Below are 20,695 nucleotides of genomic sequence, written 5' to 3'. Positions count from 1 at the left end.
TACAGACACACTCCCTGGGACCCTCTGTAAATACAGACACACTCCCCTGGACCCCCTGTAAATACAGACACACTCCCCGGGACCCCCTGTAAATACAGACATATTCCCCCGGACCCCCTGTAAATACAGGCACACTCCCCAGGACCCCCTGTAAATACTGACACACTCCCCGGGACCCCCTGTAAATACAGACACTCTCCCCGGGACCCCCTGTAAATACTGAGACACTCCCCGGGATCCCCTGTAAATACTGACACACTCCCCGGGATCCCCTGTAAATACAGACACACTCCCCGGGACCCCCTGTAAATACTGACACACTCCCCGGGAACCCCTGTAAATACTGACACACTCCCCAGGACCCCTGTAAATACAGACACACTCCCCGGGAACCCCTGTAAATACAGACACACTGCACGAGACCCCCTGTAAATACAGACACACTCCCCGGGATCTCCTGGAAATACAGACACACTCCCCGGGATCCCCTGTAAATACTGACACACTCCCCGGGATCCCCTGTAAATACTGACACACTCCCGGGGATCTCCTGTAAATACAGACACACTCCCCGGGACCCCCTGTAAATACAGACACACTCCCCGGCACCCCCTGTAAATACAGACATATTCCCCCGGACCCCCTGTAAGTACAGATACACTCCCCGGGACCCCTGTAAATACAGACACACTCCCCAGGACCCCCTGTAAATACTGACACACTCCCCAGGACCCCTGTAAATACAGACACACTCCCCGGGAACCCCTGTAAATACAGACACACTGCACGAGACCCCCTGTAAATACAGACACACTTCCCGGGATCTCCTGGAAATACAGACACACTCCCCGGGATCCCCTGTAAACACTGACACACTCCCCGGGATACCCTGTAAATACTGACACACTCCCGGGGATCTCCTGTAAATACAGACACACTCCCCGGGACCCCCTGTAAATACAGACACACTCCCCGGGACCCCCTGTAAATACAGACATATTCCCCCGGACCCCCTGTAAGTACAGAGACACTCCCCGGGACCCCTGTAAATACTGACACACTCCCCGGGACCCCCTGTAAATACAGACATATTCCCCCGGACCCTCTGTAAATACAGACACACTCCCCGGGACCCCTGTAAATACAGACACACTCCCAGGATCCCCTGTAAATACTGACACACTCCCCGGGACTTCCTGTAAATACAAACAGTCTCCCCGGGACCCCCTGTAAATACAGACACACTCCCCAGGATCCCCTGTAAATACTGACACACTCCCCAGGACCCCCTGTAAACAGTGACACACTCCACGAGACACCCTGTAAGTACAGACACACTCCACGAGACCCCCTGTAAATACAGATACACTCCCCAAGACCACTGTAAATACTAGACACTCCCTGGGACCCCCTGTAAATGCAGACACACTCCCCGGGACCCCCTGTAAATACAGACACACTCCCCGGGACCCCTGTAAATACAGACACACTCCACGAGACCCCCTGTAAATCCTGACACACTCCCCAGGATCCCCTGTAAATACTGACACCCTCCCCGGGACCCCCTGTAAATACAGACACACTCCCCGGGACCCCTGTAAATACCGGCACACTCCCCAGGACCCTCTGTAAATACTGACACACTCCCCGGGACCCCCTGTAAATACAGACACACTCCCCGGGCTCTCCTGTAAATACAGACACACTCCCCGGGATCCCCTGTAAATACTGACACACTCCCCGGGATCCCCTGTAAATACTGACACACTCCCGGGAATCTCCTGTAAATACAGACACACTCCCCGGGACCCCCTGTAAATACAGACATATTCCCCCGGTCCCCTGTAAATACAGACATATTCCCCCGGACCCCCTGTAAGTACAGACACACTCCCCGGGACCCCTGTACATACTGACACACTCCCCGGGAGCCCCTGTAAATACAGACACACTCCACGAGACCCACTGTAAATTCAGACACACTCCCCGGGACTCCCTGTAAATACAGACACACTCCCCAAGACCCCTGTAAATACAGACACACTCCCCGGGACCCCCCGTAAATACAGATACACTCCCCAAGACCCCTGTAAATACCGACACACTCCCCGGAATCCCCTGTAAATACAGGCATACTCCCCAAGACCCTCTGTTGATACAGACACACTCCCCGGGACTCCCTGTAAATACAGACACACTCCACGATATTCCTTGTAAATACAGGCACACTCCCCAAGACCCCTGTAAATACAGACACACTCCTCGGGACCCCCCTTAAATCATAGTCATGGTCATACTTTACTAATCCTGGGGGAAATTGGATTTCGTTACAGTTGCTCCTTAAATAATAAGTAGTAATAGAACCATAAATAGTTAAATAGTAATATGTAAATTATGTCAGTAAATTACGAAATAAGTCCAGGACCAGCCTTCTGGCTCAGGATGTCTGACCCTCCAAGGGAGGAGTTGTAAAGTTTGAAGGCCACAGGCAGGAATGACTTCCTATGACGCTCTGTACTGCATCTCGGTGGAATGAGTCTCTGGCTGAATGTACTTCTGTGCCCACCCGCTACGTTATGTAGTGGATGGGAGACATTGACCAAGATGGCATGCAACTTAGACAGCATCACCATCAAATAGGAAACACACTCCCTGGGACTCCCTGTAAATACAGACATACTCCCCGAGACTTCCAGTAAATACCGACACCTTCCCCAGGAACCCCGGTAAATACCGACACACTCCCCGGAATCCCCTGTAGATACTGACACACTCCCCGGGAACGCTGGTAAAAACTGACACCCTTCCTGAGACCTCTTGTAAATATCAACATTCTCCTGTGTAAATACTGGCACGTCCCTGTAAACACTAATGCACTCCCTGGGGACCCACAGTAAATACAAATAGGCTCCATGTGACCACCCAGTAAATACTGACAAACTCCCTGGGACCCCTGTGTAAATACAGACATGCTACTCGGGACCACTTGTAAATATTAACACACTCCCGAATCCTCTGTAAATACAGACACACTTGGCAGGATACGTATAAATACTCCCTATGTAAAATACCGAATACTCCCTGGGACTCCTGTAATACACATACTCCCCAGGACCACTGCAAGTACTAACACATTCCACAGGACTCGGTGGAAATTCTTCAGGGACACCCCCTGTCAATGACTGCTGTGGTTTGTTATGTTTATTTCTGCGGTCAGAGAATTAACCGGATGGACGTCACTGTGATGCATTGATTACTGTTTGGGGTTTAGGACTTTCATGGAGAGGAAAATTTCATTTGGGCTCTGGGTTGTTTGAAGGATCTTTGTGTTTTTCTCTCTCTCTGTCCTCAGACACTGCCTGACATGGTGACTATTTCCAGCAATCTTCTGTATTTCTCTGACACTTCCGGTATCTGAGGGGGTTTGTTTGAAATGGGGGAATGTTGTTTCCGACATTTCCAGGGGACTCTCCCCCTTTCACTTCATGTTTCTTACAGGAAGGGAGGAACCCACGAATTATGCCTGGTTCTCTCCCAGCCCAGAACTTCCCCCAGCGCAGCCAACATAATCATTTTCACATTGTCTGGGCGATGTTGGAATCCGCAGTGGTTCCTGCACTGTCAGATGTCTGTAGTGGCTCAGTTGTCATGAGGCAGTACTAGAAAAGCCCTTCGAGGCCACAGATTCTCTATGGACCATCAGCCACCCTTTCACACCCACGCCATCTTCTTCCCCCACTCCCCTGTCCGGCCACATGGAATCGGAATCAGAACTAGTTTCATTATCACCAAAGCAGATCATGAAATTTATTGTTTAGCAGTAACAGTGTGTGATTTAAAAATTACTATAGGTTACAAGAAGTACAGAAAGATTGCACAGAAGGACATTGAGGTGGTGTTCATTGATTCACGAACCACTCAGAAATCAGATGGCAGAGAGGAAGAAGCTGTTCTTGAAACATAGTGTGTGGGCCTTTGGGTTCCTGTCCCTCCTCCCTGATGCAGTAATGACAAGAGAGCATGTCCCTGGATGTGAGAGTCCTTGGTGATGGATGCCCACCTTCTTGAAGCATTGCTTTTTGGAGACTATACCGCCCAATCACAAGCCACAAGTTATGGGAGTTTGTAGATAAGAAAGGTGGTTGTATAAGCTTAAGAAGTTGCAAAAGGCCTGGACCATTGGCAAATGGAATTTCATCTAGACAAATCTCAGGTAATCACACTTGGGCATTGTTTGCAGTTCTGGTTGCCCCATCACAAGAAGGCTGTAGGGGTTTTGGAGAGTGTGGAAGAGGTTCACCAGAATATTGCCTGGATTAGAGGGCTTGAGCTTTCAGGAAAGGTTGGACAATCTTGCGTTGCTTTCTGTGGGGAGGCAGTTGCTGAGGGGAGACGTGAAAGAGGTTTCATAAAATCATGAGATAGGGTGTAGATAGGGAGAATCAGAACATCAGCATTGGCAGTCAGAACTTTTTCCCCAGCGCAGTAAAGTCAAAACTCAAAATCCACACTGTTAAGGTTAGAGAGGGAGTGTGCAAAGGCGACATAAGAGGGAAGATTTTTTATAGAACAGACAGCCTGGACTGGGTTACCGGGGTAGTAGTGACATTAGGCAGTTTTGTGAAGCGTAAGGGATTTCTTTTATGTTGATATAGGAATATGATGGGCAATGGAGGTTAATGGATGATATGCAGGAGGAGAGATATCACAATCAGTGCATCATCGTAGGCTGATGTCCTGTCCAATGCTGGACTATTCTATAATCCACGACCCTCAGTTTTGGAGGCCACGATACCCACAGTAAATAGGCGGGAGCTTAGGGGCATTGATGTGCAGAGTGTCCCCGGCTTGCAAGTCCACAGCCCCCTGAATGTGGAGACACAGATGGAAGGGCAGTGAAGAACACACCTGGTAAATTTGTCTTCACAGGTCCAGGTAGGATATCACATGGCAGCTGCTCCAAACTCTGGTCAGGCCACATTCGGAGTACCGTGCATTGCTCTGGTCACCACCCTGCAAGAGGGGTATGGTATCCACAGAGAGGCTGCAGAAGGAATTCCCCAGGATGCTGTCTGGAATGGAGGGTTGTGGTTAAAAGGGAACGTTGGGCAGGCTGGGGTTGCTGTCACTGGAACGAAGGAGTCTGAGGAGTGACATTGTGGGAGTTGATAACATTATGATTAACATAAGGTCACAATCCTTTCCTCGGGTAGGGGAGTCTAAACTTAACAAGGAGAGAGGAGAGAGATCTATCGGGGACGTAAGGAACAACTGTCACCCAGAGGATGGTCCGTATGTGAATGAGCTGCCAGAGGAAGTGTGGCAGGTACTTTAACAATGTTTAAAAAACACTTAGACTGGTACGTGGATGGGAAAGATTTAGAGAGATTTGGACCAAATGCAGGCAGGTGGGATGAACACATACAAAATGGTGGAGGAACTCAGCAGGTCAGGCAGCTTCTCAGGAGAGGAACAAAGAGCTGATTTTAGGACTGGAAAAGAAAGGGGAAGAAGCTGGAATAAGAAGTTGCAGGGAAAGGAAAAGAAGGACTAAAAGCTAAAAGGTGATAGGGGAAGGGAGGACGAAGTAGGAAGCAGGGAGGTGATGGATGGAATGTGACTGATGTGGATTGGCATTCGGGTTAGAATGGATGAGATGGGCCAAAGGGCCTGCCTCTACGCTGCACGCTGGAGGGAACCAGAGCACCAGGGAGAAAGCCACATGGTGACAGGGAGAGCATACTTACTCCACACAGGCGTCTCTACAGGTCAGGGTCACACCCGGGTCCCTGGGGGCCACAAGGCAGCGGCATGGCCGGCTGCACTGCTGGGCCACTGAGTGTTAACAGTCCCTCCCCCGGTGACAGTGAATGTGGGCGCAGTGCAGTCCTCTCATACCCTCAGCACTGTGCCCAACCAGTAGGGAGCCTGTGGGATTGGATAGCGGAGGAGGCTGGTCCCCGAGGGAATGGGAGGGCAGGGAAGAGAGACAGAGGAACAGACATTGAGGACGGAGAACAGAGAATGTTGAAGAGTGAGGGAGGGTGAACGGGGCTGTGAGGAGGGAGTGCTGTACTCCGGTCATTGGCACTCTCCACTCCCCTCTGTGTCCACTCCCTGGTGGTAAGACAGTATGGTAAGGGGTGAGGGAGTGTTAAGACATGGAGAGGTCAGTGAGATGAAATGGAGGGGAGCTGTATCTTGATTGCTGTCCTGATCTCTGATTCTCCCACCCTACCTCCCGCTCTCCCCATCCCGCACTGTCTCCAGTTCCTGCAGGTGAGGAAGGAGTACAGTGAGGTGAGGATGAGTGCCATATCTCAGGTAGGCACCCCAGTCTCTGAGAATACCCCCTATTCTTGGTCTCTGCCCCTGTAGGTGAGTACAGTGAGGTGAGGGCGAGGGCGAGTGCCGTATCTTAGGTAGGCGACCCAGTCTCTGAGAATACCCCCTATTCTTGGTCTCTGCCCCTGTAGGTGAGGAGGGAGTACAGTGAGGTAAGGGCGAGGGCGAGTGCCGTATCTTAGGTAGGCAGGCGACCCGTTCTCTGAGAATACCCCCCATTCTTGGTCTCTGCCCCTGTAGGTGAGAAGGGAGGCTGAGGTGTTAATGGCGCTGGTGTCCCAGATCTGACCACTCTACCTCCACCCCCACCCCTCTGTCTCCCTACTCTGCAGGTGGCTGGGCGGCTGCTGAACCGGCTTCAGTGACCCGCACACTGTTCGGGATGGCCGGCAGCTCACTGGATTTTGGCTCCGTCTACGACCTGGGCGTCTGGCAGGACCTCCACAGCGTCACCCTGAAGGTGACCCGTGCGACCACCCTCCGCGCCTTCCAGTACGTCTTCTCCGGCCGCGGGATGATCTCCACCGCCTCCTATAAGGACCGGGTGAAGTTCGACCCAGTCTCCGGCTCGCTGCAGCTGCTGAACTTCACGGCCTGGGACACCGGGAAGTACAGCATTATTCTCATCGCCAGTAATGGCACTGAACGCATCGTGCTCATCCGGGTCCTCCTCTACGGTGAGTTTGGATCGCATTACGTGGTTCACTCCGCTGTCCCTCTATCCCGGGCGGCCCCTGTAACACAGCCCTCACCTTTCCGGAGGCCGAGGTTCACCAGATGCTACCCGGATGGGAGGGCTTGACCTATCGGGGGATGTTGGCCAAACTTGGGTTGTTTCCGCTGGAGCGACGGAGGCTGAGGGAAAATACGACAGAGGTTTATAATATCACGAGCGCCTAAGATAAGATCAGATTTTTTCCCCAGGGCAGAAATGCGTAATGCTCATGGGCATAGATCTCAGGTGAGAGGGGTAACGTTTTAAAGAAATGTTAGGAGTAGGTTTTGTGCAGAGGGAGTCTGAGGTACCTGGACTATTCTAACAGGGGTGGTATTGGAGGCAGATAACCGCATTTAGAAGATGAAGTACTCCTGCCTCCACAGATATTGTGCGAGTTAGGATTGTTCATCAGTCTCTGCCGCCATCTACTGGCTAAGGCTGGAGCTGTTGGTCCGAGGGTTATTTCTTCAGTGGTTTGATCGGGGCGCGACTGCGCAAGCGGATGGACGTCAGCCAGGTAGAACAGCGAGAAGAGTTTAAAAGAAGACAGCTTTATAGAGCGGGCGCCTACAACATACGGCATGGAGATCAGCACAGAGAAAGCCAAGCTGATGAGAAACAGCGAGGAGTCAATCATGACAAAAATCACTGTCAGTGGACAGGAACTAGAGACTGTCAAATGGTTTAGATATCTTGGTGTCATCATTAACCAAGAAAGATCAAAACCCGAAGTCCTTGCAAGGACAGCCCAAACAACAGCCACATTGGCTAAACTAAAACCAACCAGGAGAGACAATAGCATCGCTCTCAGATCCAAATTAAAACTCCTGCATACACTTGTGCTCTCCATCTTCTTGTATGCATGCAGATCACACAAGCAGATGGAGAGCACAAGTGCATGCAGGAAACATGGACGTTGACAGTAGAACTGTAAAAGAAGATCCAAGCACCAGAAATGAGATGCTTCAGAATGTTCCTTGGCATCTTCTATATAGACCACGTCTCAAAAGATTAAGTACAAAGAATCATCACCCCAGCACATGTGACACTACGAAGATTTACTGTCCACAGTAAAGAAGAGGAACTGAGATAGTATGGCCACGTAACAAGATCAACTGGACACTCAAAGAAATTCTTAAGGAACTGTGCAGGAGAAAAAGAAGAAGGGGCAGACAGAGGAAGAAATGGGCAGAGGACATTGCAGAGTGGACTAGAGAGAGGTTTGGTGCAACACAGACACTTGCCCACAACCATGAGAGATGGAGGTAACCATTACAGTGCCCATCTGTACAGCATTCCTACGACCCAGAAGGGTTGCAGGATCTGTAACTGTGGCATTGGCACCCCCCACCCCCATTCACCCACCGGTACCAGACGGTGATGGTGCCAGTTAGTATACTCTCCATGGTACATATGTAGAAATTTTCGAGTGCCTTTGGTGGCATTCTAAATCTCCTCAAATTCCTGTTGTGCCTTCTTTGTAACTCCATCGATACGTGGGGCCCAGGAAATGTTGACACCCAGAAACTTGAAACTGCCTATCTTTTCCACTACTGATCCCTTGATGATGACTGGTGTATGCACCCTTGTCTTACCCTTTCTGAAGTCCACAATCAATTCTTTGTTCTTACTAACGTTGAGTGCAAGATTGTTGTTACAACACCACTTAACCAACTGATCCATCTCACTCCGGTACCTTCTCGTCACTGTCTGAAATTCTGCCAATGATAGTTGTATTGTCAGCAAATTTAGAGGCGGCATTTGAGCTGTGCCTCGCCACATGCTCATGGGTGTAGAGCAATGGGCTAGGCACACATGCTTGAGCTGTGCTCGTGTTGATTATCAGCAAGGTGGAAATATTATTTTTGATCTGCACAGACTGTGGTCTTCTGGTTAAGAAGCTGAGCATCCCATTGTCGAGGGAGGTACAGAGGCCCAGGTTTTGGAGCTTTTTGATCAGACCTGTATGATGAGTGCTGAGCTTTAGTCAATAAATAGCAGCTGATGTAAGTATTAGTATTGTCCAGTTGATCCAAGGTCACGTGAAGAGACAATGAGATTGCATCTGCTGTAAACCTACTGTGGTGATGGCAAATTGCAATGGGTCCAGTTCCTTACTTAGGAGCTGATTCTAGCCATAACCAACCTCTCAAAGCACTCCATCCCTGTAGATGTGAGTGCTACTGGCTGATAGTCATTAAGGCAGCTCACCCATTTTTTTCATGGTATGATTGTTGCCTTTTTGAAACAGATGGGAACTTCCAACTGTAGCAATGGGAGATTGAAAATGTCTTTGAACACACATGCCAGTTGGTTGGCACAGGTTTCCAGAGCTCTGCCAGGTATACCAGCAGGGTCTGCTGCCTTGCAAGGGTTCATTCTCTTGAAAGACATTCTGATATTGGCCTCCAAGACAGAGAACACAGGGTCCCTGGATGCTGCAGGATTTCTCATAGCTGTAGTTTTATTCTCTGTTTCAAAGTGATCAGAACAAGTACTGTGCTCATCTGTGAGTGAAGCATCACTACTACTAATGATGTTAGGTTTCACTTTGTGGGAACTAATGGCATGCAAACACTGCCAGAACTGATGTGCATTCAATTTCTCCTCCAACCTCAATGGGATTGTTGTTCCAGATTCAGCACCTGCAGCATCCTTTATATTTCTAGTCTGTCTCAGTCTCTTTCCATTGCTGTCTCTGTCTCTCTGTCTATCTGTCTCTCTCAGACACATATTTTTTTCTGCAAATACCTTGTTGATGTCTTGAATTATTATTCTGATTTATGCCATGACTGGTTGAGCACAGATTTACTGTAAGTTCCAATCAAGTTAAATATCTCTCCAGAGACAGGTTGGGTGTTGGGGCCCAGCCATTATAGGGAGAGGGGGAGCTGTAGGGGTAGGATAGTGTAAAAAAGATGGGGGAGGAGTGTAGGGCTGGAGAGCTATACAGAGATAGGTAAGGGTTTCCAGACACAGAGATGGGGATGGGGTGTGTAGGGCTGGAGAGAATTACAGAGACAGAGGTGGGGAGGGGACTAGGCAAGGGGGGGATTACAGAGACAGAGGTGGGGAGGGGCTTACAGAGAGAGATAGGGAAGGGTGTAGGGCTGGAGGGGGCTGCAGAGACAGGGAGAGGTTTACAGATACAGATAGGGAGGGGTCTAGGGCTAAAAGGGGTTACAGAGACATCAATGGAGCAGTGTTTACAGAGACAGGGATGGACAGGGGTGCAGGGCTGGAGGGGGCTGCAGAGACAAGGAGAGGTTTACAGATAGATAGGGAAGGGTCTAGGGCTAAAGGGGGTTACAGAGACTAAGGGGTTTACAGAGACATCAATGGAGCAGTGTTTACAGAGACAGAGATGGACAGGGCTGCAGGACTGGAGGGGGTTACAGAGACAGGTAGGGGTTTACAGAGACATTGATGGGGAAGGTTTTACAGAGACAAAGATGGGTTGGGGTGTAGGGCTGGAGCGGGTTACAGAGACAGAGGGGTTTACAGAGACAGAGATGGGGAGGGGTGTAGGGTGAGAGGGGCTACAGAGACATAGAGGGGCTTACAGAGACAGGGATGGGGAGGGGTGTAGGGGAGGGAGGTGGTTGTAGAGACGGGGAGGGGTTTACAGACACAGAGATAGGGAAGGGTATAGGGCTGGAAGGGGTTGCAGAGACAGGGAGGGGTTGACTGATACAGATGGGAAGGGGTGTAGGGCTGGAGGGGTTACAGAGACAGATGGGGAGGGGTGTAGGAGAGGGAGGTGGTTGCAGAGACAGGGAGGGGTTTACAGAGAGAGAGAGAGATGGGGTGGGGTGTAAGCAAGGGAGGTGGTTGCAAAGACGGAGGGGTTTACAGAGAGAGAGAGAGAGAGAGATGGGGTGGGGTGTAGGCAAAGGAGGTGGTTGCAGAGACGGGGAGGGGTTTACAGAGAGAGAGAGATGAGGGTGTAAGCGAGGGAGGTGGTTGCGGAGACAGGATTGCTCAGGGTTTGCAGAGCTGTGGGTTTTGAAAGATATAGGGTGTTACAGAGATGGTGAGGAATTTTGGGGCTGGGGAGGTGGGTTTACAGAGTTGGGAAGAGGTGTTGGGGCTGCTGGGGTTACAGAGATTGGGTGATGTTGCGGTAGGAGAGAGAGGTTACAGATTTGGGAAGGATTGTTGGAGCTGGTGGGGTTACAGAGACGTGGAAGGATTTTGGGGCTGGAGAGGGGGTTTATAGAGTTGGGAAAGGGTGTTGGGGCTGGTGGGGTTACAGAAATGTGGAGTGATGTCAGGGCTGGAGGGGTAAATGAGATTGGGATGCATGTGGGGGGTGGAGGATGTTATAGAGGGGGAGAAATGGGGAGGTGCTGGTGTGGTTACAGAGATAGTGAGTGGTGTCGGTGCCAGTGGGTTACAGAGATGGGGAGGAGTGTTGGGGCTGAAGAAGATTGCAGAGAGGGGGAGCGGTTTTGGAGTGGGTTATGGAGATTGTGAGGTATGTATAGTGGGGGGTTCTGGGCTGTAGGGGATTACAGAATTTGGAAGGGGTGTTGGGGCTCAATGGAGTTACAGAGATGGTTAGGTGTGGGGCTGGAGGAGGTTGCAGAGAGCGGGATGGGTTTTGGAGCTGGAATGGGCTTAGTGAGATAGTGAAGGGTGTCAGGGCTGGAGGAGTTTACAGTATTGGGGTGGGGTGTTGGGGTAGGAGCATTTACAGAAGCTGGAAGGGTTACAGAGATAATAAAGGGTGCTGGGGTTGGAGATGGGGAAGGAGGTGGGGGCTGGAGGAACTTGCAGAGCTTCAGAGTTATACAGCTTAATAACAGACCCTTCATTCGAACTGGCCCATGATGAATGTGTTGTCCACCTGCTATACTCAGTTGCCTGCATTTGACCCCTGTCCCTCCCCATCTTTTCATGCACCTCTCCCAATGACTTTTAAATGTTGTTAACGTTCATTTGCAGCCCATTCATAAACCTACTACCCTCTGGGTTAGAAAACCTCTGTCCTGAAGATTTAGACTCCACACACCTGGGGAAACATAGTGGAGTCTAAAAATTCAAATTATCTATGTCCTTCATGACCTTACTATGAATATTTACTATGTCCTTCATAATAAACTCTATAATGTCACCCTTCAGCCTCCTATAATCCAGGAAAAGCAGTCCCAGCCTGTCCAGTGTCTGCTTATAACTCACGTCCCCCAGTCCCAGTGCTATCCATGTGAATGTTTTCTGCACCCTCTCTAGATTAATAACATCTTTCAATAGTTGGGAGACCAGAACTGCAAATAATATTCCCAGTGTGAACAAAAGACCATAAAATCATAATCAGGCCATTCAACCATTTCATTATGTTTGATTTATTATCCTCTCATTTGCATTCTCCTGCCTTCTTGCCATAACCTTTGATGCCCGGACTAATCAAGAACTTATCAACCTCCGCTTTAAATATATCCAATGACTTAGTCTTCACAGCTGTACGTAGCAAAGAATTCTGCAGATTTACCACCTCTGCCTGAAGAAATGTCTCCTTATCTCTGTTCTAAAGAGACACACTTTATTCTGAAGCTGTGCACTCTGGTCTATGACTCTCTCACCAAAGGAAACATCCTCCCCACATCCACTCTATCCAGGCCTTTCAACATTTGGTAGTTTTCAGTGTGAGATCTCTCCTCATTCTTCTAAACTCCAGTGAATACAGGCCCAGAGTGATCAAACACTTCTCATACATTAACTCTTTCTCAGCATCAATAACGCAAACCTCTTCAATGGACTGTCTTCAATGCCAGCATATGGAGTTTTAGATATAGAGCCCAACAATAGCTTTATAAAGCATTGCGTCTTGCTTTAGTATTCCAGTCCTTTTGAAATGAACGCTAACACTGCACTTGCTTTCCTTGCCGCTGAATAAACCTGCAAGCTAACCGTAAAGGGAGTGCTGCACCCTGCATTCCACCTCCCACTTCTTCCCCCATTCTCCTAATCTAAGTTCTTTTGCAGACTCCCTTCTTCCTGAACACTACCTGCCCCTCCACCTATCTTTGCATCATCTATAAACTTGGTCACAAAGCCATCAATTCCTTCATTCAGAACATTAAGAATAATATGAAACAAGCACAATCCCAACACTGAACCCTGTGGAACACAACTAGTGACTGGCTGTCAGTCAAGAAAGGCTCCCCACTCTTTGCCCCCTTTCAGTCAACCAATCGCTGTCCATGCTGGTATCTTTCCTATAGTACCATGGGCTCTTATGTTGTTTAGTGGTCCCAAGCCTGGCACTTGTCAAAGGCCTTTTGAAAGTCCAAGTAAGCAAGATCCCCTGACTCTTCTTTGACTACCTTGCCTGTTACTTCCTCAGAGAATGCCAGCAGCTTTGCCATTGTCATTGGTCTCACCAATAACATGAAGTTATTAGTATTGTCTTTGCATGCCTTTATAAACAAGGCACCACAACAGACATATTTCTAACTTCTAGTACCTTACTTGGCTAGAATGAATTAAATATGTTTTCCAGAGGCCATATAATTTCTTCTTTATTTTTCCAGAGTGGCACTTGGTCAGACCCTGTGGATTTATCAGCCCTTGAGACCCCCAGCACTTCCTGTTTGGAATGTGAATAGAATCCACACCATCCCTATTTACTCCCCTAATGTCCCTGGCTTCCATGACCTTCTCCACAATAAATGCAAACAACATCTATTCCTTTAATACCTTGCCCATCTCCTGTAACTCCACACATAATAAACAAATGTTTTGTTCTGGAGATACAGCTTTGTAACAGGCCCTTCCAGATCAGTAAAAGTATGCCACCCAGTTACACCCATGTGACTAAATAACACATGAACCCATATGTCTTTGGAACGTGGGAGGAAACCAGAGCACCCAGAGGAAACCCACGCGTTCACAGGGAGAATGTACACACTCTACACAGACAGCAGAGGCATTAAACCCTGGTTGCTAGTGATGTGATAGCATTATGCTAACCGCTACACTACTTTGCTGTCAGTTCTGATCCTTAATGTGACCTACTCTCTTCCAAGTTAAACTTTTGCTCCTAATATATGTACCCGTGGAATCCTTTAGCAGACTTCTTTACTTCATCTGCCTGGAATATCACATCCTCTCTTTTTCCTTCCTAATTTCCTTGTTAAGTTCACCTCAATATCCACTACGCTCTTCAAGGAACTCATTTGTTCCTTGGTACCTAAACCTGACCTACGACCCTTACCTTTTCCTGACTAGAGACTCAATATTGTTGGAGTAGGGACCATGGGACATTACAGAGATGGGAAGAGATGTAGGGGCTGGAATGGGTTACTGAGACAAGGAAGGGTGTCGGGCTCATGGGGTGTTATAGAGACAGGGAGGGGTGTAAGGGGGTTACAAAAATATGGAGGGTTGTGTGGTGGAGGGTGTACAGGGACAGGGTGCGGTGTTACATGATGGGGAGGGAAGTAGGGGATGGAGGGATCACAGAGATGGGGAAGGATGTAGACAGCGATACACACATCAGTTTGACACTGAGGAGAGTTCACTACCTGCCCTGCTGTGGGGATGAGCCAGATTGAGTTGAGGGGTATTGTTCTGTGCTGGGCTGGTGTGTGTCAGGGAGGTATGGCAACACATTCTGTGAGTGGAGGAGATATCTCACCATCTTGTGCATTGTGAGTCCAGTGCTGGTAAATAATTGTCCTTTTCTCCCTTCTCCCCTGCCGGGCAGAAGCGCTCTCCAGGCCAGAGATCTGGGGACATCAGTCAGAAAATACTATCTCACTCAGCTGTGTGGTGGAGAATGGGACGGAGCCTCAACTAAACTGGAGTAAGGATGGCGTAAGTGTGGAAGGAGGTGCCTGGACTCTGCTCTCCCAGGACAGGCAGAACCTCACCCTGCTGGCACGCCTGCCGGCAGTCTGTGGCATCTACACCTGCCTCATGTGGAACCGGCTTGGCGTGGCGTCTGCCAACTATTCCCTCCAAGGTGCGTCAATGCCCAACAAGGGAAAATTGGTAATGGATCTGTGGGTGTAACATTTCAGGCCTGGGCTCACTTTGAGAGGAACAGAGTTGTACCTGTAAAGAGAGGCTGGATAGAAAATTAGTACAAAAATGAAATCAAAGTTTTATTTTAGGGCAAAGTGATCAAAGTGGTCACAGTGTTGTATACTGAGGCAGTGATGATGGTTGTGTCGGTTGGTTCGAGAACCAATTAGTTGAAGGGAAGTAATTGTTCCTGAACCTGATGGTGCCCATGCCCAATGGGAGCAGTAAGAAGGAAGCATGGCCTGGATGGCCAGGATCATTGATGATCGATTTTACCTTCGTGAGGCAGCGCCTCCTACCAATGGTGGCATTACATCATCAGTGGTTTCCCCAGATCATTATATAATCAGTGCACTTCACGTCACCATTACATCAGCGGTGGATCCTCACATCACCATTAGCTCATCAGCAGATCCTCTCATCACCATTACATCATCAGTGGCTCATCATGTCACCACATCATCATTGGATCCTGATCATTACAATCAGTGAATTTATATCATCATTAACATAGCGTATCATCATTACATCATTAGTGGATGCTCACATTACCATCACATCATCAATTTACCTCACATCACCATTACATCATCAGCAGATCCTCACATCGCCGTGACGTCATCAGCATATCCTCACTTCTACATCACATCAGTGTTCCTCATGTCACCATTACATTATCAATGCTTTTTTCACTTCACCATTAGCATTGATCCCCTCATTCACAATGAAATCATAAAGTAAATTTGAATTTGTTTACACCTGGTTATCGGATAACTTGCTTAATTCAGTAATAGGCATCACACTTAATTTCAATTCTTCTATAGCCATGTTAGTATTTCACCAAATCTCCAAATGAGTCAACAGTAGGTGCATAGAGTGGTCACGTGGCCAAGTGGTTAAGGCATTCGATTAGCAATCTGAAGGTCATGAGTTCGATCCCCAGCTGCGGCAACGTGTTGTGTCTTTGAGCAAGGCACTTAATCACACATTGTTCTGCGACGACATTGTGCCAAGCTGTATGGGTCCTAATGCTCTTCCCTTGGACAACATCAGTGGCATGGAGAGTGGAGACTTGCAGCATGGGCAACTGCTGGTCTTCCATACAACCTTGCCCAGGCCTGCGCCATGGAGAGCGCAGATCTATGGTCTTGCAAGACTAACGGATGGCTGTAAGGTACATAGACCATAGAATAGTACAGCACAGAATGGGCCCTTTGGCCAGAAGTTATAGTGACCTATTCATCTACTTCAAGACGAATGTAATTCTTCCCTCCAGAAGGTCACATTTGAAACAGGGTTAGAGGGCATCTTAGTGGTGCAACAGGTAGAATCGCTGCTTCACGCTCCCAGAGAAATGGCTTAAATCCCAATGCCTCATGCTGTCTATGCACCTTTTCCCCGTGATTGCCTGGCTTTCCCCATGGGGAACCCAGATATTAGTGATGTGTGTGGTGGGTAGGTTCATCGGTCACTGTGAAGGAGGTGAAGAGTGAGAGAACAGGACGAAGGCACAGTAGCAGAATGAGCAACACACACAAATTAGTAGATGAAATCACCAGTCAGGCAGCATCTATAGGGAGGAATAAAGTGCTGATGTTTTGGGCTGAGACCCTTCAACAGGACTGGAAAGGAAAGGGGAAGAATCAAGAAGGTGGAGCGAGGGGGAGGAGTACATGCTGGCAGGTGTTAGGTGATGGACTGCCGAGGGAAGGGAAGGGAGATGAAGTGAGTAGCTGGGAGCTGATATCTGGAAAAGGTAAAGGGCTGAAGAAAAGAAGTGATACTTTTGATTTCCAGCATCTTCAGAATCTGTTGTGAGGACGAGAATGTGACTGAGATTTTTGAAGATGTTATCTTTACCATTTCAGAATCTGACGAGTTTCCATTTTGCCGACAAAAGCCTGCTCCGAGGAGAAGGGAGTTCCATGCCTGCCTGATAGTGGTGGTCCTCCTCGTGCTGCTGCTCATTGGGATCTTTGTGTGGGTGAGTGAAGTTTCCTGAGAGCCCAGGGAACATGCAGTGCGTTGCAGTGTCCTGTGACCCATGGACATCCACATTGAATGTAACAGAAGTGTGAGGAAGAGTGGGAGACAGATTGAAGGTGACGAGGGAGGGAGAGAGGTAGCAGAAGTGTGAGAAAGAGGGAAGGAAAGAGAAGAGGTAAGAGTGATTGTGTGTGTGTGTGTGAGAGAGAGAGAGAGAGGAAGAGTGGGGTAGGGAAAGGGAAAAGTGGTGAAGTGAATGTTGGTGTAGGGCTGGATGCAGATGGATGTGCAACACGAGTGGTGACATTTTACAGTTAGGGGCCCATTGCCCAACATGTCCATGCCGATTTTCTTGCAAACCTACACTCAGCCCATTTGCTCTCGGAGGGAAGTGAGAAAGTGTCATTGATTCCAGAGCGAAGGGGTGGCACTCAGAGAATTTTGTGGGGCTCCCGAGACTGGGGAGGAGGGAGGTTCAATAGAATGTGAGTGGGAATAGTTGGGTGGGGTATCCGATCCCGGAGTCGTGGTGATACCTATCTCATTGTTTCCTCTGTAGGTTAAGAAGAGGAGGAACAGGGCAGTGATATAAGCCAAAGGTCGACATTCATCCACAGTCTGCTGAAGAATAGTTTTCCTTGTGAGGTGTTATCTGAGGTGTCCACCGTCACACCAGGTGGAGGACAAACAATGTGCCAGATGTCAGGGAAGAGGCTTCTGAGTGAGGCCCATCCAATGCGAGATGTTGCTGGTGGATATTCTGTCTCTAGACAGTTATTTATTGTGGGGATAAGCTGCTGGTCAATTATGGAGTGAACTCCACGTGGAATTACCTGTCAGAATACTGGGCACATGGAGAAAGCAACTACTACCCTGACAGTATTCAATGGCTCAGGCACTGACAACACAGAGAGAAGCAGCCTCACTGTTTCAGCGTGTGACCAGCCGTAGCTCAGGATCAGGCCCTTCGGGGTGCTGAGTCTCTCTGTGGAAGCTGTCCAAGTGTGTCTGACTGCTGTTCCGTTAATGAAGGACAGTGCGGAGATGGACAACCAGATGGCAGCATGCAGGTTATTTAGCTCAATGATTTTGATAACACTGCTTGTACAGTATGTGAACTCCTCCCATGTGGTAGTGGGTAACTGAGTGGTAGAGGAGTAATCCTTCAACTACCACAACATCTCCCGTTGAGAAAAGAGAAAAACTAGCTATGTTCTTCTTATCTATAGAACTGTGTTGAAATTACAGTCACGAAATTATAGTCATATTAACCATGAAACATAACTTATTCTCCTGACATAAACATAAAAAAATTGCCAACACTATAACTGTCTTTCTCTTTGTTTTTATTGGTCTCACTTCGTTTCCCTCCTTTTATTCACCAATTCCTTTTTCTTAAGAACAGTCTCACCTTGTGAATTGTTTTCAATATTAGAACTTTTTTTTTGAACTTTATTGAACAAGCACATATTTACAAACAAGCATCGGCTATCAGTCCACAGTTCACTGCACAATGATTAACAATACCAGGGGTAGAAGAGAGGAGGAGCAAGAGAAAGAAGAAACAAAGAGCACATACATACAATTACATACAAACACAAACATACACATGACCTACACACTTTACATCACCCCCTCAATGTAGATTTACATTTATTTCAGATAACATCACAGTCCTCAGTAAATCAACTCAAGTCCCACATTTTACCAGGCCCCTGTATGGGCCTTTCACTGTGCCAGGTACACTATAGCAGAGTTCCATCTTTCCAAGTAAGAGTCCATTTTCAGTTGTAAGCTAGCAGTGATATTTTCCATACAGTTCACTTCTTTCAGTCTCTGTATCCATTGTTCCAAAGTGGATGGGTGAAATTTAAGCCAGTTGACAGTTATTTTGTGAGCAATCAGAATCAAAACTCTTAACATGTATAGTTTATTCTTCTCTAATGTAGATTGCGGGAGGTTGCCTAAAATTAAATGACTAGGTTCAAAGGGTGTACTTATATCTAAAATCCTTCTTATTTCCTCTGTGACCTTGTACCAATATTCCCTTAATTTGGGACAGTCCCAGAATATATGTGCAAAATCTCCCACTAGGCCACAGCCTCTCCAGCAAAGTCTGCTGTTTTTTTTCTGCGTATAACGGTATTACTAACGGGGTTTTAAAGTACCCCATCCTTATCTTCAAAGCAAATTCCCTCCAACTGGGATTATTCAAGTATTTATGCCATGACACCCAAAACATCTCCCACTCTTCCTCATCTATTATGGTATTTACCTCCAACTCCCACTTATGTTTAACATCTAATGCGTTATCCATTGCATCCAGGTGTATTTGGAACTCTTTTTTAAAAAAAATACTAAATCTAATGGAGGTCAGGGGTGATTACCTGAACACTCTGGAAAAGTGAGAGGATTATTCTGCCCGTTTGGTCACCAGCTGGAAGCTATTAGGCTATTCAGTATATCTCTGTAGTGGGACAGATAAACAGCTATATCTGGTACAGGTTCCTGGAAGTATTAGAGCGGATGGAGATTACTGAGCAGGTGCATCCACCTCTGGTAAGTGGTCCTCGTCAGCAAGGTCAGGCGATTCAATTTCTTTCTCTAATTTTCATGGACTTTCAAAGTGCACAAGTGAACATCTATTCTGTCTGATTTCACCATGTGATGTCCTGATCACAGACGATTGTGTTGCTTGCTGCCAGACTATTGTTGGGTGGATTGGTGTGAATTCCAAACAGCTTCACTAGTGCTGAAAGGTGACAAAGATTTTGCTCTATCTGAGATCCGTTTCTGTTTTCTCGTGTTGTCTTAAAATTTCTCACTTTGTCTAAGTGCAGTAAGTGAGGTTGGAGAATGGAAGGAAGAACAGGCAGGCTTGTTCTCAGTCTCCAGTCTATTGACGGCTGTTATGGACTTCTTTCGCAAGAAGTGTAGAGCAGTAAGCTAGCAGTGCTTTGTAGGGGTTTTTTGCTTTCCGTAGGAAATTCTTAACATTTTGCTCTGCTTTTTCCACTTCTCAATTTGCCTGTGGGTACTGTGGACAGATTGTCTTGTGTTGGAAACCATAGTACCTTTGAAATGTGAGCAGCTGAATTGTGGACCGTTGTCTGATATACAATGGTATGCAAAAGTTTAGGCACCCCGGTCAAAATTTCTTTTGCTGTGAATAGCTAAGCGAGTAAAAGATGACCTGATTTCCAAAAGGCATAAAGTTAAAGATGACACATTTCTTTAATATTTTAAGCAAGATTAGTTTTTTATTTCCATCTTTTACAGTTTCAAAATAACAAAAAAGGAAAAGGGCCTGAAGCAAAAGTTTGGGCACCCTGCATGGTCAGTCCTTAGTAACACCCTGTTTGGTAAGTGTCACAGCTTGTAAATGCTTTTGGTAGCCAGCTAAGAGTCTTTCAATTCTTGTTTGGGGGATTTTTGCCCATTCTTCCTTGCAAAAGGTTTCTAGCTCTGGGAGATTCTTGGGCCATCTTGTATGCACTGCTCTTTGAGGTCTATCCACAGATGACGTTTACGTCGGGGGACTGTGAGGGCCACGGCAAAACCTTCAGCTTGCGCCTCTTGAGGTAGTCCATTTTGGATTTTGTGGTGTGTTCAGGATCA

At 47.8% G+C, this 20,695-nt stretch overlaps 1 protein-coding gene across 2 annotated transcripts in view; it reads left to right on the top strand.

Moving 5' to 3' along the window:
* LOC134350219 (hepatic and glial cell adhesion molecule-like) overlaps positions 1-19,388 on the top strand; it is a 45,451-nt gene extending 26,063 nt beyond the window's left edge. The window contains exons 2-5 of one of the 2 annotated variants that reach the window (XM_063055220.1): positions 6,678-7,022; positions 14,775-15,029; positions 16,960-17,075; positions 17,637-19,388. In XM_063055220.1, coding sequence (XP_062911290.1) covers positions 6,678-7,022; positions 14,775-15,029; positions 16,960-17,075; positions 17,637-17,669 — 749 coding nt within the window. In that variant the 3' untranslated portion in view covers positions 17,670-19,388. Of the gene's footprint in view, positions 1-6,677; positions 7,023-14,771; positions 15,030-16,959; positions 17,076-17,636 lie in introns of both variants that reach the window. The other variant, XM_063055219.1, reaches the window with a different exon arrangement.
* Positions 19,389-20,695: the final 1,307 nt, after the last annotated feature.

The sequence above is a fragment of the Mobula hypostoma genome, chromosome 8 (genome assembly GCF_963921235.1).
Source record: "Mobula hypostoma chromosome 8, sMobHyp1.1, whole genome shotgun sequence".
In the NCBI taxonomy this organism is placed as follows: domain Eukaryota; kingdom Metazoa; phylum Chordata; class Chondrichthyes; order Myliobatiformes; family Myliobatidae; genus Mobula; species Mobula hypostoma.
The sequence above is the reverse complement of the archived record's forward strand: the minus strand, read 5'-3'. Positions and strand labels throughout refer to the sequence as shown.